The following is a 23400-nucleotide window of genomic DNA, read 5'->3' on the forward strand; positions in this document are numbered from 1 at the left end:
ATCAGACACTTTTTAATGTAAGTACTTGGCGTTACCTTCTTTTGTGAATAAATAGACAGTTTTACACTATGAAGGCTTTCCTTTTTCTTTCTTCCTAATGCTGGTGAGCTTTACTGGCTCCTATAAATAGAGATATTGTGGTTGTGCGGTGCTGTGAAAGCCTCCTAAGAATCCATAGAGGGATTTCTGTCCATATGCAAGTTTTGTTGGTTTGGATATATACTGTTACCAGCAAGTTAGTTTGGTGACTGTTTGGAACATATAGTGGTGGTGAACACGTGCTGGGGGTGGATTGGATCAAGGGATCAGAAGAGAGTTTTTGGCAGATGTTTCTGTTATGGCACAGTTTCTTATTGCAAATGCACTTTATTAAAGGGGTTGTAAAGTTTTGTTTTTTATTTTCTACATAGGTTCCTCTAAGCTAGTGCATTGTTGGTTCACTTACCTTTTCCTTTGATTTCCCTTCTAAATGTTTTTTTTCTTTGTCTGAATATCTCACTTCCTGTTTCTCCTCAGTAAACTTCTCACCATCATCTGAGCTGGTGGTTAGTCAGCCAGAACAGCTTACTGAACAGCTTACTGAGGAGGAACGGGAAGTGAGAAATTCAGACAAAGAAAACAAAGAAAAAAAACATTTATAAGGGAAATCGAAGGAAAAGGTAAGTGAACCAACAATGCACTAGCTTATAGGAACCTATTTAGAAAAAAAAAAAAAAACCTTTACAACCCCTTTAAGGATTATTTTACGCAGATGGACTTTATGGTGTTCTGTGCACATATGAACCTTTAATGAAAAGTATTAAAAAATATATTTGCATTATTTTCTTTTTTCTTTTAAGTTTTATATGTTTATGGGTGAAATGTAATGAGCACATGTCCCTTTATTTTAAATGCATATATCATTTATTTGATTTTATGCACTGCATTCTATGTGTGCATTTATGTATGTATTGATTGATTTTACAAAAATGTATTGTTCACCAATTATTATCAGTTTACAATCAAAGCTAACATTGCTACACATTTTTAGACAAGCTGAAAATTTATGAAAACAAGTTGAAAAAAGCTCAAGTGTGAATGGGGGCCTGAAGTGCAAAGTTCACCTGGTCTTTGGTTTCTGTACAGAGTCCATTCATTTGCATAGTAAATCTAATCTGATATGTCAGAGTCACTGGCTCTCATGAATGACTGTTAGTTTTCCTTCATCGTTCGATGGCTAGAGAGAGACGCAGATGGCCACTGTACAGCTTTTTGTAGACCCTGTAGATTCTAGAATATGTTGCCAAACCATCCCCCATGTAATTTCAAAATCCGAGGAGATTTGACATAGGGGTGCTGAAGTCTTTATACTTCAGCTGACACTCCCTTTAAGGAAACATATGGCAATAAAAAGAAACAAAAAAACCCCCCAAAAAACCCATACATGCTCTCCTCTAAGCTGCAACATCCACATAATTCTACAGCTGTCCTACGTTGGCTCTAAAGCCGAGAACTGAATGATCATTTGATCACTGATTGCTCAGCTCTTGGTCTTCTCAGAGCAGAGAGCAGTGTCACTGTCCTCCACTCTGCTCTTCAGTGCTCACTTGAGCACCAGGCTGGAAAGGGGGTGGGCATAGCTAAATTCGGCTCTCAACCATGTGCTGAGAGCTGGAGCCAGCTGTCAATGAGGCAGCTGGATGGATCTCTGCGATATGGTTGTGATCCTTTCAGAGCCTGGAGTGGCACTGTGACGTCAGCTGACTGAGTCACAGGAGCGCAAAAGTAAGTGAATGCCTGTGACCCAAAAGAGAAGTATTACTAAATTAAGCTTTGGCCATACTTCTCTTTTAATGCCAATGATTCTAACTATATCTATTTTTTTAGATGACAGTTTTACAATCCAACAACCAACATATTGAATAAAATGAAATAACAATGTGATGGATATCAAATATGATATGAATCCTAGGTATGTCTTCCTTAGGAGGTGTAATGTGTCACATAAAGCTTCTGGCCTTCGTAATAAGAGATGTGTTTGGTGTCTGATATTGTTATATTCTTATACATTAGTCTTAACACATTTTACGAATATATCTTCACTACAGCCAGACCTGTGGAATACGTACCAAAATTGGGTTTTGGTATTAAAAAAAAAAACTCCAGAAATATGTATTTGTTTGGTTTAATACAGGTTATTCGTGCATTAAGAGCCTTAGTACTGTACTCTTTATGATACTGCTATAGAATTATGACATCCTGATTTGCATCTAACTTTCTCTGCTTTGTGTCAATGTGTCTTCAATTGGTTGTAAACCTTTACATATATTCAGTGAAGGGATTATCCTCAGATGATACACAAATGAAAAAAATCTGGTTTATTTGCAGTCTTCTATTCTCTACATCCTTTCAAAGTGCTGAATTTATAAGCTCGTCTGAGCTGAGGGTGGAGAGCTGAAGTTACACTCTGCAGAGTTTAGTGAGGAGAGCTCTGAGAGATGATTGGAGGGAAGAAACACACCCCCTCCACACAGCTCACAGGAACAGAGCTGAAGATGTCAATCAGCAGGAGATCCCTCTCCTGTCACCTTTTTTCTCTCAGTGTCAGGAAAACTTGTCAGAAGTGATTCATAGAAGAGAAGAAAAGATTGATCGCACACTTGGATGCAAACTGTGCTGTAAAAATATCTTTATTGTCATGAGCCTAACAAAATTGCAATGATGATCAGTTGACGTGTTTCACATTATTATTATTATTATTCAGGATTTATATAGCGCCAACAGTTTGCGCAGCGCTTTACAATATGAGGGCAGACAGTACACTTACAATACAAATCAATACAGGAGGGATCAGAGGGCCCTGCTCGTTAGAGCTTACAATCCACATGAAATGAATCGTGCTTGTTCACAAGTGGTTCATGCTGACAAAAATTACACTTAACCTTGGTTCACACCGATGCAGCTTTGAAGTCGCGGCAATATGAATAGTTCAATTGCTGGCAATGGAGTGCAACTTGTCATGCGATTTGGAACTGTCAAATCGCATGACAAGTTGCATTGGTGTGAATGGGGGCTTAGTGCATTTAATTGAGACAAGTCCACACTATAGAGGGATATGTTTTGTTCATATTTCATGTCAGAGGTTTACAACCACTTTAAACTCAGCTGTGTTCTAGTGGGGGATAATGTAAAATGTGTCATCTCTTTGCCATCTGTCCTTTGTCATCACTGACTTGCAAATTTTGGATGATATGAGGATGACACTTTATGTACAACTTCAGCAATCAAATCACTCAGTTTGGGGTTCATCAGACCTCATTATCAGCATAAGGGAAATCATTACTCCAAAAAAAAATAAACCTCAATCGCTGGATGTAAGTGGATGTAGAACAGCAAAAACTCAAATGATTGGAGATTGCAGCTCAGATGTGTGAAGGTACAGTAAAGATCCAGTCAATACACTTGAAAGGGTGACTGACTAAAGTGTAAAAGTTTTTACAACCTGATAACAAGTGAATAATACCTGCATATATTGCAGCATCTGGTGAGCACAAAATCCACTAGTTTGCTTTCCTTTTTTCAGCTATCCTGGGAATGCATACTCTGATGAGTAATCAGCAGTATTATGAGGCCCTTGCAAGCAGCAATATTGTCAACAAGGAGGGTCTAAATAGTAAGTATATACTTTATATTACAATAATAATGCATATGTAATACATAATAAATACTTTCATTTTAGTCATTTTTTGTCTTGCCTTGTATAAATCATTGTGTATATTTATTTAGCAACAAATAAATTAAAATCCCTTCAGCTCCATTAAACTGTTACTAAACCCAGGTCCCTGCATTCACTATATCTGGTCTCCCACAGTACACAGAACATGGAAATGCAATTATTTTCCTAAATATATACTGCTGAATACCTTTTCTCATCAACAGTATATAGCAGTCTTCACTCTCCTCTGACTGACCTATGAGGCTGCATGACTCCTGACCCTGTCTGGTCCAGTGCTGAACGGTCCTGTGCTGATCACATGCACCCTCCCAAAAAAAAAAAACTCTCTAGCAATACACACAGTGCAGAGTGCCTCCAAGGCTCCGAACTAACAGCAGATGGATTGGGGACAGTAAAAGAAGGGGAGGCTCAGAGAAGACAGGAACAGACAGCCTTTTTATAATTTTTACAATGCAGAGGATTAACCCCTTAGGCCGCGTACACACGCGGGGACTGTTCGCTCAACTTTGTCCGCTGAACAGTGTTTCGGCGGACAGTCCGCTCGTGTGTGGGCTTTCAGCGGACAGTTTCAGCGGACAGTCTGACGAACAAAGTTTTTCGGAAATTCCGAAAAACTGTCCGCTGAAACTTGGTTTGAGCGGACAGTCCGCTCGTGTGTAGGCTTGTTCGTCAAACAAAGTTCCGCGCATGCTCAGAAAGAATTTATACGCCGAAGGTTGCATTGCAGTGTATAGGACGTTGTTTTCTAGTCCCGTCGTACGTGCCGTTCACGTCATCGCGCACGGTTTCAGCGGACTGTTCGTTCGTCGTGTGTGGCCATGTCCGTCCATGCTAATTTTGAGCGGACTGTCCGCTGAAACTGTTTGACGGACAAAGTTGAGCGAACAGTCCCCGCGTGTGTACGCGGCCTTAGGTTTTACAGTGAGTATAACAAGCATGCTTTACTGCATTTACAGACTGATTTTACTGTTGTGGGTTAAGTAACACTTTAAAGCGGTTCTAAAGGCAAAAGGTTTTTTTTATCTTAATGCAGCCTATGCATTAGGATGAAAAACTGTCAGTGTGCAGCAGCCCCCACAAAACTTTCCTGAGCCCCAGCTTGTTGCAGGGATGTTGCACAAGAACCTTGGCTGCGTCGGACTCTCCCTCCTTATTGGCTGAGACACAGCAGCGGGCGCCATTGGCTCACCTTGCTGTCAATCAATGTCAGTGAGCCAATGAGAGAGGGGGCGGGGCTGAGCCATGACTCTGTGTCTGAATATATTTCACAGAAAATACAGTACATTTATTGTAAAGTGCCAGTTTACAAATACAAAATAAGTTAACTTGTCAAATTAATTAGTAAATAATCAACACAATGGGTGATGATCTTTCCCTCGCAGGGAATTTCTAACACAAATACACCCTGTTCCAAATTCAAATACAGCAAATTAGAAAATATCACACAAACTGGAATAACGTTGCCCTTGCCGTGCAAGATTATCGGCAATGGATCAAAAAACTCACGGATCGGATCATTCCTTGGATCTGAGTCACAGATCGGATCTTTTTTCGGATCAGCAAATAATAATTGAATTTGCAAAAACCTGTGAAAAATTTCACCACCATATAGTCCCCACTGCAATATACATCTCCCCTACTGTAATATCCACGTCATCTCCCCCAATAATATTTTGGCTGAGCATGGATGGGTATGGCTGGGTATTAGCAGAATATGTATTGGCAGGGTAAGTATTGGCAGGGTATTGCAGAATATTGGCAGGATAAGTATTGGCAGGGTATTGCAGAGTATTGGCAGGGTATGGCAGATTATTGCTGGGTATTGCAGATTATTGGCAGGGCATTGCTGGGTATTGCAGGGTAAGTATTGCAGAGTCTTGGCAGGGTAAGTATTGCAGAGTAAGTATCGGCAGGGTATGTAGTGCAGAGTATTGGCAGGGTATTGCAGAGTATCGGCGGGGTATGTATTGCAGAGTATTGGCAGGGTATTGCAGAGTATTGGCAGGGTAAGTATTGCAGAGTAAGTATCGGCAGGGTATGTAATGCAGAGTATTGGCAGGGTATGTAATGCAGAGTATTGGCAGGGTATTGCCGAGTATTGGCAGGGTAAGTATTGCAGAGTATTGGCAGGGTAAGTATTGCAGAGTATTGGCAGGGTATGTATTGCAGAGTATTGGCAGGGTATTGCAGAGTATTGGCAGGGTATGTATTGCAGAGTATTGGCAGGGTATTGCAGAGTAATGGCAGGGTATGTATTGCAGAGTATTGGCATGGTATTGCAGAGTGCTGGCAGGGTATTTCAGCGTATTGGGTAATGCAGAGTATTGGGTATTGCGGAGTATTGGCAGGGTGTTGCAGAGTATTGGGTAATGCAGAGTATTGGGTATTGCAGAGTATTGGGTATTGCAGAGTATTGGCTGGTTATTGCAGAGTATTGGCTGGGTATTGCAGAGTATTGCAGAGTATTGGCTGGGTATTGCAGAGTATTGACAGGGTATTGCAGAGTATTGGGTAATGCAGAGTATTGGCAGGGTATTGCAGAGTATTGGCAGGTTATTGCAGAGTATTGGCAGGGTAATGCGGAGTATTGGCAGGGTATTGCAGAGTATTGGCAGGGTATTGCAGAGTATTGGCAGGGTATTGCAGAGTATTGGGTAATGCATAGTATTGGCGGGGTATTGCAGAGTATTGGGTAATGCAGAGTATTGGCGGGGTAATGCAGAGTATTGGGTAATGCAGAGTATTGGCGGGGTAATGCAGAGTATTGGGTAATGCAGAGTATTGCCAGGGTAATGCAGAGTATTGGGTAATGCAGAGTATTGGCAGGGTATTGCAGAGTATTGGCGGGGTATTGCAGAGTATTGGGTAATGCAGAGTATTGGCGGGGTATTGCAGAGTATTGGTGGAGTAATTCAGAGTATTGGCAGGGTATAGCAGAGTATTGGTGGAGTAATGCAGAGTATTGGTGTAGTAATGCAGAGTATTGGCTGGGTATTACAGAGTATTGGGTAATGCAGAGTATTGGCGGAGTATTGGCGGAGTATTGGCGGAGTATTGGTGGAGTAATGCAGAGTATTGGTGGAGTAATGCAGAGTATTGGCAGGGTATTGCAGAGTATTGGGTAATGCAGAGTATTGGTGGAGTAATGCAGAGTATTGGCGGAGTATTGGTGGAGTAATGCAGAGTATTGGCGGGGTATTGCAGAGTATTGGGTAATGCAGAGTATTGGTGGAGTAATGCAGAGTATTGGCGGAGTTTTGGTGGAGTAATGCAGAGTATTGGCGGAGTATTGGTGGAGTAATGCAGAGTATTGGTGGAGTAACGCAGAGTATTGGCGGAGTATTGGCGAAGTAATGCAGAGTATTGGCGGAGTAATGCAGAGTATTGGCGGAGTAATGCAGAGTATCGGCGGAGTAATGCAGAGTATCGGCGGAGTAATGCAGAGTATCGGCGGAGTAATGCAGAGTATCGGCGGAGTAATGCAGAGTATCGGCGGAGTAATGCAGAGTATTGGCGGAGTAATTCAGAGTATTGGCGGAGTAATGCAGAGTATTGGCGGGGTAATGCAGAGTATTGGCGGGGTAATGCAGAGTATTGGCGGGGTATTGCAGAGTATTGGTGGGGTATTGCAGAGTATTAGGTAATGCAGAGTATTGGTGGAGTAATGCAGAGTATTGGCGGAGTTTTGGTGGAGTAATGCAGAGTATTGGCGGAGTATTGGTGGAGTAATGCAGAGTATTGGTGGAGTAACGCAGAGTATTGGCGGAGTATTGGCAGAGTAATGCAGAGTATTGGCGGAGTAATGCAGAGTATTGGCGGAGTAATGCAGAGTATTGGCGGAGTAATGCAGAGTATCGGCGGAGTAATGCAGAGTATCGGCGAAGTAATTCAGAGTATCGGCGGAGTAATTCAGAGTATTGGCGGAGTAATGCAGAGTATTGGCGGAGTAATGCAGAGTATTGGCGGGGTAATGCAGAGAATTGGCGGGGTAATGCAGAGTATTGGCAGGGTATTGCAGAGTATTGAGTAATGCAGAGTATTGGTGCAGTAATGCAGAGTATTGGTGGGGTATTGCAGAGTATTGGGTAATGCAGAGTATTGGCAGAGTAATGCAGAGTGCTAGTGACTAACCTGGTTTACTTCTCGGGAGAGCACTGGGTAGAGGGGAGGGAGGAGACAGTCCGTATCCCAGCAGCGTGTGTCTGTCGCTGGCTGCGCTGGAGGCCGTATGCGCACTGCCCACTGACTCCAGTGCGTGCCCACGTGTACGGCCGACGTCATGTGACCGGTTGCTAGACGTGGAGCGGCCCTAGCCTAGCAACCAGTCACTCGGTTGGCAGAGGAGCAGTGGGCTACGCACGAGCGGCGGGCCACGCTCTGGCGGCGGGCTACTCAGGCGGCTAATGGGAACGGCGTTCCCGTTGTGGAAATAGTACGGGAACGCCGTTCCCATGCGTTCCCGCAGGACTCGAGCCCTGAATCAGGGCGTATAGGACCATGGAAAATTGGTTTTCTGTAACCATCACCTCCCATCCCCAATTCCTGAAGACCATTACTCCCATAGGGCTTTGAGGACTGGAAGGGCCTTACACTGGTGCATTTGTGGGGATGGGCATTTTGGTTTCCAAAACAACTGCCCAATGCTAGCTGAAAAATTTAAGGCATATTCCTGATATCTGAAGGCTTTCAGACCAATATTGATCTCTTGCCTCAGGTTTGCCCTACTTGAAACCCGATCACTGAAGCGTGTGGCCAGGGCAGGCAATTTAGTCAAGACAGATTAGTAAAATGTGCAAAGGAGCACTTCACTGACCACCTAGTGTTACAGGAGTCCTTCTCAATTCTCCACAAATGTAAGGGGCTCTTCTTTACCCCTAACCAATTTAAAAGGATTGATTCATAATATAAGGGAGCATTTCTGCATGGTTAACTAATGTAAAGGGATCACCACAAATGGAAGGGGGCACTTCACTGATCAATGATTTAATAGGGCACTTCTTCACGGAACACTTATGTAAGAGGTACTTCTATATTGGTCACCAATTCTTGTTACTGAGTACCAAGAGTGTAAAGACAGTGTGTTAAAAAAAAAAAAGGTGTTGTCACAGAGGTGGCTCTAAGAGAGCAATGTGTGGTAGACTGTGACAAAAGAAATGTCCCAATAATGTCATGTTGTAAACAATAGTTTATTGATGATACTGGCACATTCTGTGGCAACTTGTCACCTCCTCAGAAAACACAGGTTAGCTAGATGGCTAGTGCAGGGCTTTTAGCAGTGAAGTGTGGCCGGATGGAGAGCTAGGAGCTTTGCATCCAGCTAACCACTGCTAGCCAGTCACCGTTGTCAGCCACCTATTCAGCCAGGCTTTTCAATAAAAGTATTTTTGAAGACGAAAAGGTGTGCTGGTGACCTGTTTTTCAACTGTAAACTCCAGTTTATGAAAATAACATTGGTAAAAGTCATCCATCATTTGGGCTATATTTCTCTGGCTCAGGGACTCAAAATATTTAAACCAGAAGGCCTGCATAAAAACCAGGCAGCTAGCCATTCAAAGGGGAGGTTTTCAATGTTCAAGTATTTGGATGTGCTTATTGGACGTGGTTAATACTCAGCACAGTATTCTTTCCATAGGTGTAATTAAGCCCACACAGTATAAACCTGTTCCTGATGAAGAACCTAATTCAACAGATGTGGATGAAACCTTAGAACGAGTTAAAAGCAATGACCCTGATCTTGAAGAGGTTAATCTCAATAATATAAGGGTATGTATTCATATGATTTTCACATCTGCTCACAATGGGACATCTATGAAAAATCTCATAGCCACTAAACCTTTATGGGTGCCAACCTGATCCTGGACTATATTAACCATAGTGGCACACATAGGCTAGTGCTTAGGAAGTACAGTTAGGAAGTCAGCAGTAAGCCTACATTTTTTGCCCACCTTAAGACTTTTGTAATAAAATTAAGAAGAGAACTGCAGAGATATCAGGAAATAGTAAGGCTCGGTTCACACAGTCGCGCTCCATTTTGTACTATGGAACCGTTCTAATAGGAGCGACTCAAGTCGCTCCAACTTAGAAAAAAGGTTCCTGTACTACTTTGGGGCGACTTCAGGCGACTTGCATTGACTTCTATACAGAAGTCGTTTTGCAAGTCGCCGCTGATCGTGTGCAGGTCGCGGCGCTGCAAGTCGTGCCGCCCCTGTGTGAACCGAGCCTAAGAGGAGCCAGAAAGTTATCCATAGTTCAAGAAATATCAGTTAATTTATGTATCCTTTTTCGTATTTGGTTTGTACATCTAGAACAGGTGTAGGCAACCTTTTGAGCACAGTGTGCCGAAAAATGTTTTCAAAGAAGTTGAGCATGCCGATTTTATAACAAAAAAATGTCAACTTCACACTCTCAATCACGAAAAGGATTTTTAATAAAGTAAATGCTGTAAACTACTTGAGTAGGGAGAAATTAACACCCTGCACTCTTACGCCTCAGATCAGCCCCAATTCATGCACCTTCACACCTCAGATCACTGTCCTCACTGCAAATATGTTACACCACTGTAACCCGCTTTCTCATCTTCCCCACCAGTGTACCTCCTGCACATCTGTCTCACCTCTGTACCCACCTGCTCTTCTGCCCCACCTCTGTTCCCCCTGCTCTCCTGCCCCACCACTGTAACCCCCAGCTCATCTGCCCCACCAATACACCTCCTTTCACATCTGCCCCACTGCTCTATCCCCTTCTTTTCTTCCCCAACACTGAAACCCCCTGCTTTTCTGCACCAACGCTAAACCCCCCTGCTCATCTGGCCCAACACTGAACCCCCCTGCACATCTGCCCCACCGCTGTACCCTCCTGCTCTTCTGTTCCACCTCTGTACCCTCTTCTCATCTATGATATGGGTCATGTGCAGAGTGGTGAAAGGAAGCAGAGATGAGACACATCTGCCCTGGCACACTCATTCTACTGATCCACCTCTTGCATCCAGCCCACATGCTTGTATGTGATGTCACATAAAAGCATCTGGAATGGATGTGCAATGATGAACTCAGGTCAGGGGCATTTTCTGAAAGCAGTGGGCCTGTGTGCAGGATCATAAGTTGGGCTCCTGCAGCTGAGAATAAGTAATTGGGTGTGATTTTCATTGCGCTGAATACTGGCTCTGTCTTAAAGCGACACAGAGTGCAGAGGTTCAGTAGTAAGTGACGCAAAGGTTCAGTTCCAATTCCACAAACTGTCACCTGATTGTGGTTTTCTCAATCACAGTGAAATCTCTTCTTTCTGAGATTGGTAGTGGCAACCAAGAGAGTCATCTTCCTCCAGATGGTGGATGGAGCTAGCAGGACTGTGATGATTGGCTTTATCAGTGGCCAAGACAGTCCCCCTGCTCCTGGAAACAGGGACCGCCCCCCCCCCCCCCCCCCCCTTAGCAGAACTGCACCCAATTTCTTCCCCATCGCAAAAGCTGTCGAAAAGCTACAGCAAAGTCTAGAGAACCAAACAATGTTTCCCATCTTTTACAGTGTGTGGGGCCACAGTGCTTTCCCCTCTGTGCAGGTGCGGCGTAGGGAATTCTGAAACTGGAATGCATTAGTGTCTCACTAACACTTCCCTGCACTGCTCTGCTGATGGGGAGGGAGTCGAGTGCCGGCAAAAGAGGCTTTGTGTGCCGCTTGCGTCACCAGTGCTGGGGGTTGCCTACCCCTGATCTAGAAAGTAGTGCTTATAAACAGACCTTATTCTGTCTTCAACAGCACATTGTAGCATTTGTTTTCATTAGTTTTTACTAAAATAATCACATGGGGTGAAGGTAATCCACTTGACCTCCAAAAGATTTACCCCTTCATGACCAGGCCATTTTTTGTTTTTTGGCACTGCGTTACTTTAACTGACAATTGCATAGTCATGATACATTGTACCCAAATTAAATTTATACTATTTTTTTAACACAAATAGAGTATTTGTTCACCACTGGGATTTTTATTTTTGCTTTATAAACAAAAAAAGATCGAAACTTTTTGAAAAAAACTATTATTTACTTTCTGCCATAAAACATATCCAATAAAAACATTTTAAAAATCAAATTTTTTCATGAATTTAGGCCAACGTGTATTCTGCTACATATTTTTGGTAAAAAAAATCTGAATAATAGTATTTTGATTTGTTTTCGCAAAGATTATAGCGTCTACAAACTATGGTAGTGTACTAGAATTCTATAAGCTTGCTTGACTTTAGCTCTCTCCATGCTGGCTGGAGGAGAATGGTGCAGCATTACATCAGTATCTCAGTAGAGTAAGAGAAGAATAAAAGGCAATGTTTCCATCTCCATATTGCTGTAGCCCAGCACCTGGCATACGTAATCTTACCTTTAGCTCCCATTTGTTTTTTCCTATATAAACCTTTTTGCAGAGACACATGATCATATAGACAATGGCAAGAGGTTGTGCAGTTGATGAATCAAAGTATCAAAGGAGAGTGTATGGTTACTCTTCAAAAAAACTTTGGTTTTCTTCACATAATTGCACATTTTATAGGGACCACACTTATTAATTTCCTTGACTGGCATGGTAAACTTTCAAGTTTGTCTGTTTGTTGGGACATGCTCACTATGAATTAAAATGTCTCTCAGATTTGTGTTTCTCCAGGCCACGAGATTTGATTTTTCTCTCAAAATTTTTATCATCCCTTTTTTTATTTTTTATTTATCAAGTTTTGTAATAACAATTGCAAATAAAACAGTACAACAAAAGCCCAACCGGGCTACACACCATAACACAACATACACTTCTTCAGCATTTGGCTCATTGCATAACCCCCGAGCATAATACCCAGGAATACAGAAACAAGAGAAAAGACCCCCACATACAATATATACAGTAACTCTTATCAAGAAAGTAAATAATTCTTTGGCCCAACCAATATACCCCCCCCCTCCTTCAAGATACCAAAAGTATTGACATGCATATATATTTACCACTACTGCACAGAAATTGTATGAGAAAAATAGTGCTATCATTTTGATTGAAAATGTAATGTGGTTGTAACCTTCTTATAAATCTGTCACTGCAAGCCCCCCTTTTATGCAGCATTAACACACAGTGTACATAATTGTGGAAAATGAAGCCTCTAAATAGCATTTTTAGAGATCTTTAGGCCAGTCATGTGACTCCCAGTCATTCTCCAACTCCGATGTACAGGTAACAGCGGGAGGGGCCGAGATCTCCCTCTAACATCAGTCAGGGAGGTGTCATGGCTCAGGAGCCATAATAAACCATGGTCAGTTTACAGGGGGAATGGCAGAACCAGCCAGGATCGGCCAGGTATTTTAGGTTATACAGGGGGCCAAATTACACACACACACACACACACACCTTCACAGCACAAGCACTGTGCTGTATAACATGCTTTAGGGGAACAGGATCTTTTTTTTTTTTTTTTTTTTAGGGTTACAAGCACTTTAAATTTTTCCCACAATACTAAGTGGAAGCAGATATACACAGGACCATAGCTATGCCCCCTTTCTTTCTGTAATATTATCCAATAAATATAAAAGTTATTGTATAGAAACATTTACAAAAGTTCAAGTAGAAATGTATTTTGAGCTACAGTCAGTGGGTGACTTCTTTCTATTGAGACAATGCCCATACTCCAATAGATATACAGAGGGAAGATGTATATTTGATCCTCTGCAGATTTTGTTGAAGTTTGCCCACTTACAAAGAAATTAAGGGTCTATAATTTTTTTTATCATATGTGTATTTTAAATGATAGAGACAGAATATCAACCACAAATTCAGAAAAAACATGATACATATATTATAAAATGAGTTGCAGTTCAGTGAGTAAAATAAGCATTTGATCCCCAAGCAAAACATGACTTAGTACTTGGTGGAGAACCCCTTGTTGGCAAGCACAGAGGTAAGACGTTTCTTGTAGTTGGTTACCAGGTTTTTACACATCTGGATTTTGGTCCACTCTTTTTTAAAGATCTTCTCTAAATCCTTAAGGTTTCTTGGCTGTCACTTGACAACTTGAAGTTTCAGCTCCCTCCCTAACTTTGCTATGGGATTAAGGTCTGGAGACTGATCAGGCCACTCCATGACCTTAATTTGCTTCTTCTTGAGCCACTCTATTTCCTTGGAGTTATGTTTTTGGTCATTGTCATGCTGGAAGACCCATCCACAACCCATCATCAGTGTTTTGGTAGAGGGAAGAAGGTTCTTATCCAAGATTTTACAATACATTTTCCGTCCGTTGGCTCCTCAATGCGGTAAAGTTGGCTGGTACCTTTAGCAGAGAAACAGCCCCAAAGCATAATGTTTCCACCTCTGTGCTTGACTGTAGGGATGGTGTTCTTAGGGTCATAATCAGTCTTTTTCTTCCTCCAAACACACGAGTCAAGTTAAGGCCAAAGAGCTCAAATTTTGGTCTCATCTGACCACAGCATTTATGCCCAATCCTTCTCTGAATCATTTAGATGTTCATTGGCAAACTTCAGATAGGCCTGAACATGTGCCTTCTTGAGGAGGGGGACCTTGCAGGCACTGCAGGATTTCAGTCCAGGGCAGTGTGTTGTGTTACCAAAAGTTTGTTTGTTGACTGTGGTCCCAACTGCCTTGAGATCATTCACAAGGTCCTCCTGTGTAGTTGTGTGCTGATCCCTCATTTTTCTCATGATCATTCTTACCCGATGAGGATATATTTTGGAAGGAGCTCCAGACCTATGGCAATTAATGGGTTTTTTTTTGTATTTCTTCCATTTGCGAATAATCACTCCAACAGTTGTCCCCTTTTCACCAAACTTCTTGCTGATGGTCTTGTAGCCAATTCCAGCCTTGTGCAGGTATACAATCTTGTCCCTGATGTCCTTTGACAGCTCTTTGGTCTTGCCTATGATCGAGAGGTTTGAATGGAAGAAAGAAATTCTGTGGGCATGTGTATTTTATACACATAACAAGTTGCCGTTAGGAGCGTCTTCTTAAATGGACAGGATTAATCTGTGTATCACATGAGCACATACTGTATTTACCCAGTCTGTGGGAGGCAGAATTATTGTTGGTTGGTAGGGGATGAAATACTTATTTTACTCATTGAACTGCAACTTCCTTTATAACATTTGTACTATGTGTTTTTCTGGATTTTTTTTGTTGATATTCTGTCTCTATCGTTTTAAAATACACATATGATACAAATTATAGATCCTTAATTTCTTTGTAAGTGGGCAAACTTACAAAATCAGCAGGGGATCAAATAATTATTTTCCCCACTGCATACAGTGACACCACATTGATGGCAATCAAAAGACAATCCTCAGGAATCTGTAATGCATCCAGTTTTCTCAGTACATTGTTGGAGTCTAAAACAAAGATGGTAGCTCTAACATCCAATACTCTCTAACATCTAAGACTTTGACCTAAACAAATCCATATTAAAGGTTTTCTTAAATGATAGTAATAATCATAATAATACATCATTATTAGACATACATAGTTTCAGTTACACAAAAAAAACTGTTTATGGTTAGAATTGAAAACATGACTTCATGTAGCTAGGCTTTTAAGGATAAGTGCTTTTCTCTAATGTAGATGAAGTACATTAGTAACTTTCAAGATTGTGTAGACTTCTCTATTTGGTTTGTAGAACTTAAATGCCACAGATAACTTTATGCATGCTCTTAGTGCTCCTTACTGCATGATCTTGCCACAACAGATCAGCAAAAATGGAACCAAGGATCCAGCAAGTCCACATGAAGCATATAGTAAGCTAAATATATCAAATGACAGTTGGATGTGCTAACAACGGTCTACTTGCCCACAGCATTAACATGCACTCTATTCCTTGAGCATGGTACAAATTTAACGTGATGGTACATTTCAACCAGTCTGATAGACACATTGGCACATGGGTACTTGCAATCTGCAGGTGCCCATGTGCCAAGTTTTTCACTGCCGTATTATATTTTAAAAAGTCTCTTTGCTCCGTCACAAGTCTTTTGATGTCATTCACTATTACTTGCAGTTACCAGAGTGATGAGATTAGAAAGCAAATTCTTGGGAGTCACCTTATTAACCACTGTCAATGGTACATATGGAACTGGATACCTACCTAGTTCCATATTGTATGGAAAGGATCTTTCCTGTCTCCCCTTCAGAACCCCAAAGGTAGATTCTTGTGTTCTTGGAGCAAATCCTGGCAGCCCTCCCTCCAATAACCTTACCAACTCTTTAACCTCTGGTTAGCTGGAAGTCTCTCATTGTCTTTCATCTCTGATTCCCATGCTCAGGCTTTTAAAATAAGGAAAAAGATACAGAGACGTGTTTTGCTATATCAGTTTGTCTGTAGATTTTATTGGGACTATTGTTCTTTTATATTTTAAACATTTGAGGGACCAGGACATGCAGTAACATTTGTAGTCTTGGTTCTCTTTACTCTTTTAGGTACACTTTCTCCATTAGCACATTCTAGTATTTGTTTTTACTAAAATAATTGCATAATATAAGGGTTAAAGCTTCACCACCATTCACGAGACAGTTGCCATTAAACAAAAAAACAGTGATTACTAGAACCCTGTTATCTGCCTGTAAATGCTGTTTCCAATATTTGAGAATATTGAATACAAGAGCTGCTACTTAATAAATAAAACTGTTGGAATGTGGTTTTAGTGTTGGAACTTGTGGTTTCACATCTATTGTAGGGATGGTGGTACCATTTATTGAATAAAGAGCATTGAGGTTGGGATTTGTAATGTGTGTCTTCATTTTGCTGTGAGGTACCAATGTCAATATATTTATATAAATACCCATTCATGCATTGCGTAAAAGTGTCCATGTAAAAATTAGCAAAAAACTATCTCAACTGCTGGCTAGCTATTCATTATTCATATGCTGGATAATACCTGTGTAATCAGTTCCGTTATAACATTTCCTTTGCTAATTATATTGAATGACTTCTAATATTTACGGTATAACCAACTAGCAGTAAAACAGTTAAAGTAATGATTAGTATCCTGATTAAAAATAGATATTAGAAAAACATCATGTAAAAGCATGTATGACAGATGACCGAATCACAGTCCCAGATGGTTTGGCACAGACTTTTCCAGGGCAAATTACAAGTTGGCTCTAAAGCTAAAACAACATACTAAACCCACAAGAATTTGGGTAATTACCTAGTCTTTTATATATTTTTGTTCTTAGAATATAATCACTTTAATGCTGTTGCTCAGATTCTCAAATGTGTTTTTTTCTGGCTGTATTTAGATTTAAAAATCTGTGGTCTCAACAGTAATTGGGCTTCTTAACATAAAACATATATACATCTTATTATAGATTGTCATCCTAGGGTGGAAGTGCTTTAGGACTACAGAACACCTTCCCTTCTCCTTTCCTCTTCAACATAGAGGGGAAGTGTTCTGTAGATTACACAGCGATTCCCAAGACTTGGCTCACAAGATTTCTGACAAGGTCTACAAGTATTTTTTGCACTTATCAAATGGATACAACAAAACATTTTCAACTGCATATTTAGCAGTTCAGACAGGAGCAAATAAGAGAAGTTTGTTGTTAGGGTTTTGTCACATACCTGTATGCAGAGCCTGAGATGACAAGAGTGGCTTTTTGCATAGTTCCCGCCTGAGCATTCCTGGATTTTGAGACAGGGCTGCAGGGGCAAAGGAAAGTGCCAAGGTGTAGACACTGTGAGCAGGAACTTGAGAGTGCAGGTATCTGATGTAGATTTGGCGATGCACTGTAAAGAAACAAGGCCAGTTTGTGGTGGAGTCAGGTCCTACAGAGGAGTAAAGAACACCAGGACTTAAAGTGTTACTAAACCTAGGACCCTGCATTCGCCATATCTGGTCTCCCACAGTATATAGAACATGGAAATGCAATTATTTTAGCGCATATAAACTGCTAAATACCTTTTCTCATCAGCAGTATATAGCAGTCTTGTGACTTCTATCAGTATCTGGTTGAGTAATAAAAAGAATATAGTGCAGCGCAATCAAATTAGATTAAACAAAACAGTCCATAACATCGTCTGATTGATGGTACAACAGTCCTCTGAGTGAACATATATGTGGAGCCTCCTAAGGTGCAATGATGGACAAAGACAGTAAAGCAGTAATTGTAGCCCTTCCACCTCAGATACTCCAGCCTCTAACCTCATAGACTCGACCTGTAAAAGGTCACACAGCATTTGATCCTCACCTGGGGTACCGAACGTTTAAGGATCCAGCTGGTAGTCACATAACACATAAGCATAAAAAAGAAGGGGACCATAAACAAAGCACCCCGCGACCGAGTGCTGGCATCCAAGCGTGTAGTAAATAACTGGTTGCAAACCAGGAAGATGGTGGGTGACGCCAGACGTAGCTCCTCCCACCAGCGGCCATCCCGCAGCCATCTTCCTGGTTTGAAACCAATCATTTACTACATGCTTGGTTGCCAGCACTCGGTCGGAGTGCTTTGTTTATTGTCCCCTTCTTTTGTATGCTTATGTGTGATGTGACTACCGGCTGGAGCCGCAAGTGATCGGTACCCCAGGTGCCTCCAAACCATCCTGAAACAGCCGCTACTGTCTCTCCAATGTGAAAGCCCCTAGGGCTTTCACACTGGAGTGGTGTGCTAGCAGGACAGTAAAAAAAAGTCCTGCTAGCAGCATCTTTGGAGCAGTGTATATACCGCTCCTTCACCGCTCCTGCCCATTGAAATCAGTGGGGCAGCGCAGCTATACTGCAGCAGCGCTTTGTGGTGGTTTTTAACCCTTTCATGGGTGCTAGCAGGGGGGTAAAACAGCCCAGCTAGCGGCCGAATACCGCCGATAAAACAACAGTAAAGAGGCGCTAAAAATAGTGCAGTTTTACCGCCGACGCCGCTCCCGCCCCAGTATGAAAGGGGCCTAAGAGGGCTTTCACACGAGCTGCCCTGGGCGTTGGCAGTAAAGCGGCTCTATTTTGAGCGCCACTTTACTGTTGTTTTAGCGGCGCTATTCGGCCGCTAGCAGGGCAGTTTTAAACCCCCCGCTAGTGGACGAAAAGAAGGTTAAATCTGCCCACAAAATGCCACCAGCGTAGCGTTTTGCCGGCGGTATCGCAGTGGTGGAGTTCACCGCTCCAAAGAAGCTGCTGGCAGGACTTTTTCTGAAGCCCTGCCAGCGCTCCAGTGTGCATAGAGCCGTTTATTTCAGGCGCTATACAGACGTTATTTTTAGCGCTGTATCGCCCGAAAAACGCTGGCAGTGTGAAAGGGGTCTAAATTATATACCTAATAAAGGCTTGTTCGGGGCAGTGTTTTGAAAAACCACATTGTTTCCATTCCCTTTTCAGAAAAGAGGCATCATTTTCTGGAATTCTTTCATCAGTCATATAGGATTTGTGAATGACATGACTCTCCCCAAATCTATATAGCACATTAAAAATGTGTAATTTTTTGAAAAAGATGCTAATTTCCTCAGGCAACTATGTTATTTTTAATACAAATTGAAATTGTATTTATGTTATTTAAATTAAAATTTATGTTTTATTCTCTTTGTAGAACATTCCTATTTTAACTTTAAAAGCTTACGCTGAAGCAATGAAAAATAATACCCATGTGAAGAAGTTCAGTATTGTGGGAACAAGAAGTAATGACCCTGTTGCATTTGTAAGTAAATCATTGAACTGTAGATAGTGTATGTGTGGGTATATGTAAATGTGTATATATATATATATGTATATATATATATATATATATATATATATATATATATATATATATATATATATATATATATATATACAGTATGTGTATTTCTATTGTTGGCTTTACTTTGAATTTTGAAGTTGGACAAATGACAACACTGGCTACAGTCTGTGCAATCTACTAAATTGAAATAGAAATGTATAGAAATCTAAAGGTGGGGGTCTCATAAAACCCAATGCATTCATAACATTTAGATAAGATGAACGTGAAACTTTTTTTTAACCAATTAATCACTTGACCTCCGGAAGATTTAGCCCCCCCTTTCATGACCAGGCCAATTTTTGTGATATGCACTGCGTTTATTTACCTGACAATTGCGCAGTCATGCAACACTTTACCAGACTAAAACTTATATAATTTTTTTTATCCCACAAGCAGAGCTTTCTTTTGGTGGTATTTGATCATTACTGCGTTTTTTATTTTTTGCGCTATAAATAATAAAAGACCGACAATTTGGAGAAAAAAAATATTTTTTACTTTCTGCTGTAAAACATATCCAATAAAAAAAAAAAAAAAATGTCTTCATAAATTTAGGCCAATACGTGTTCGGCTACATTTTTTTGGTAAAATAAAAATCCCAATAAGTGTATATTGATTTGCGCAAACATTAAAGCATGTACAAACTATAGTATATATACTGGATTTTTTTTTAATACTAGTAATGGCAGTGATCAGCGACTTATAGCGTGCAATATTGCGGCGGACAATCAGACATTAACTGACACTTTTGACACTTTGCTGGAACTAGTAACACTGATACAGTGATCAGTGCTAAAAATATGCACTGTTGTTGTACTAATGACACTGGCTGGGAAGGGGTTAAATGTGTGCCTAGCCAGTGTTTGAGTTTATTTTGTGTGCTGCTTTTACTAGGGGAAGAAATGGATTTGAGTCCCTGCTTTGCAGGAACACAGAATACCTCCCTTCCCCCCTGTCAGAATGTACTCTGCCTTGTTTACATAGGCAGAACACTGTTTTGAGTCTCTGCCCGACGATCAGCGGGTGCTGGCGGACAGTGAGAGTCCAGCACCTGCAGATCACCTTCTGCTGTGAATTATCACAATAGAAGCAGCGTGCATGCACCCCCTGCAGGTAAGTGCGGAATTACATATACTATCTCACAAAAGTGAGTACACCCCTCACATTTTTGTAAATATTATATCTTTTCATGTGACAACCCTGAAGAAATTACACTTTGCTACAATGTAAAGTAGTCAGTGTACAGAAATTCAACTGCTGTCCCCTCAAAATAACTCAATATACAGCCATTAATGTCTCAACCTCTTGCAACAAAAGTGAGTACACCTCTAAGTGAAAATGTCCAATTTGGGCCCAAAGTGTCGATATTTTGTGTGGCCACCATTATTTTCCAGCACTGCCTTAACCCTCTTGGGCATGGAGTTCTCCAGAGCTTTACAGGTTTTCACTGGAGTCCTTTTCCACTCCTCCATAATGACATCATGGAGCTAGTGGATGTTAGAGACCTTGCACGGGGGCTTGGCCAAGATGTAGGACTGAGCAGACGTGCTTTTTGAGCTCTACAGGAGTGTGATCCGGGATAATATCCGCAGCTGAGTGAGATTGTGCTTTTGAAGTGCCTGTGGTCTCTGGATGCCTTCTAACACTTCGAGACGTCAAAAGAGGGGAAAGAAACTAAGATTTCCCCATGTGAGTTGGCTAAAGCCAGCCTAGTATCCGGCAAATTGGGATCACCAGCTTGTCTTTGCAGTATGGCGTCGCAAATGGACCATGAGGAGGCTGCTGGCTCTGCACCGTCTGGCATCCCAGAGTTGATGACTGCTATCACCTCCTGTCAGACTACATTAACCTCCAAAACAGAGGAAGTTCAGCTGGATGTGGTTTTTTTTTCTGGCAATACCTGGACTAGATCCGTACCAGGCTCACATCCACTGAGAAGTTTTTTCAAAGGGAAATTTGAATTCCTAAATATTCTTTTTTTTTTCCTTGTATTTTTCCAAAGTATTAACTAACTTATGTTTTGCTTGGGACAGATCGACCAACTGACAATAGTTTGTGTAAGGTGCGCCCCTCTAGTTCTGCTGGAGCTGGACTCTAGTGGTCAATGGAAAAGCTCTCTGACCAGTCGGGTAGTCAAGACACCATACACAGTGTGTGGATGATCAAGAATACAAAAGTTTATTCCTGCTTCACACAATAATATCCAATAAGAAAAAAGGGGTCATATAGGGGGAAGGCCCATGAACAACCAATCACATTCAAGCATTATGTTAATACAATATACAATTAATATTAACCTAAAAGATATTCATAGTAATTCTGCCTAGAGACAGCCTCAACCTCACAATATTTGACCTTATCACCTTGGCTTGAGGCCAATGTTCTCAACACACAATATATGTTCTTAATGTCCAGCAACTAACCGCAGACGCATCCTGCTTCACACTTCGCCTTAGCACGTCTGGTAATTTTTAGCACAAGCTGGGATGAAAACATTTTCTAAAACATTATCTTCTAAAACAGACCTAAGGAGTAACTCTGCCTTCCCTTACAATATCTAAAGAGTAACTCTACAATCCCTTACAGTTTGTATATGCAGTAATTGCAAAGGCCTTGGATTCCGTAGCGATCTTGGAAACTGTAATAATGTCAACCATGGTCTCTATTAGAATTTCTTTCAGATATAGTAGTAATACATTATGTGTCCTTTGCTCATTATTGGTTACTAGTTCATTAAACATGTTTAGTACCTATGGAGTCACACATACATGTTGAAAATCATTGTGCTGATCCCAACTGGCACTGGAAGCAGCAGCAAAACAACTGAATGTCACAATATCCGATGGATGGTCATGGGAGGAACTGCCAGCTGATATACTATATGGGTTACTCTTGTAGGTAACATGCTGATGATCTATTTGGGTGCATAATATATGACAACAATTCCCTTATTGATGTCATCTCTCACATTTACTTGTACATTATTCTTGATATATAGGCATACCTCTCCCCCTTTTTACCCTCTCTATCACTGCAATAAAGGGAATACCCTTGAATGGTTGCCAGCCAATTATGAGAGCTGTTGAACCAGGTCTCTGGAATTCTCACAAAATCTAAAATCGAAATCCTCTTCGTTCAACAGTATCTCCCATCTTGTCCACCAGGCTCCTGGCATTGGTGAGCATGCCACGTAGTTTAGACCTGTCGCATACTGTCCTCTTATTGGGTGTTCCGAGACTGCAAATAGGACTTGTTACTATACTTACCTTGAGTTTATGTGCTTTAGTCAACCTACCACTAATGCCCCCAATACTACCCTCTGGAATATGTTCATTGCTGACTATCTCTACCGCCGGACCCTTCCCAACCCCGACACCCACCCCCCGTTGCCTAGTTTAAAAACCCCTGTAACTTTTCTGCCATCCTCCCTTCTATAGAACTGGTGACCGACTGAGAAGTCGGCCCAGTTCTCCAGGAACCCAAACCCGCTCCTCAGCCACTTGTTTACTTCCCTAATCTTCCTTTGCCTTTCTCGTGTGTCTCAAGGTACCGGTAGTATTCCTGAGAATACCACCTTGGAGGTCCTTTTCCTCAATTTAGCTCCTAAGTCCCTAAAATCGTTCTTTAGAGCACTCCATCTGCCTCTGACTTTGCCATTGGGGCCAATGTGCCAATATGACAGCCGGGTCTTGGCCAGCCCCTCCCAGTAATCTGTCCACCAGATCCATGATGTGCCAAATTGGAGCGCCCAATAGACAGCATACAGTTCGGCACTTCAGGTCTTTGTCACAGATTACCCTCTCTGTCCTTCTAAGAATTGAGTGCCCTACCACCAGAATCTGTCTATCCTTTCCCTTCATTTCCCCCCCACTCTCAATGGAGGAGTTCTTCCCCTTGCAGCTAGGAGAGTTCCTCAGCTCCAGCAGTGCTGGTCCCTGACCGGTTTCAATATCCATGGACTGTTCC

The 23400-nt window shown here is 41.6% G+C and overlaps 1 protein-coding gene across 2 annotated transcripts in view; it reads left to right on the forward strand.

The window, feature by feature from the left end:
- Positions 1-23400, forward strand: part of TMOD1 (tropomodulin 1) — a 118051-nt gene that overhangs the window by 75165 nt on the left and 19486 nt on the right. For both annotated transcript variants that reach the window (XM_077475289.1, XM_077475290.1), the window contains exons 5-7: positions 3563-3652; positions 9348-9478; positions 19249-19356. In XM_077475289.1, coding sequence (XP_077331415.1) covers positions 3563-3652; positions 9348-9478; positions 19249-19356 — 329 coding nt within the window. The remainder of the gene's footprint in view (positions 1-3562; positions 3653-9347; positions 9479-19248; positions 19357-23400) is intronic.

The sequence above is a fragment of the Lithobates pipiens genome, unplaced genomic scaffold (genome assembly GCF_037356315.1).
Source record: "Lithobates pipiens isolate NorthernLeopardFrog02 unplaced genomic scaffold, aLitPip1_a1.2 Scaffold_13, whole genome shotgun sequence".
NCBI lineage: Eukaryota > Metazoa > Chordata > Amphibia > Anura > Ranidae > Lithobates > Lithobates pipiens.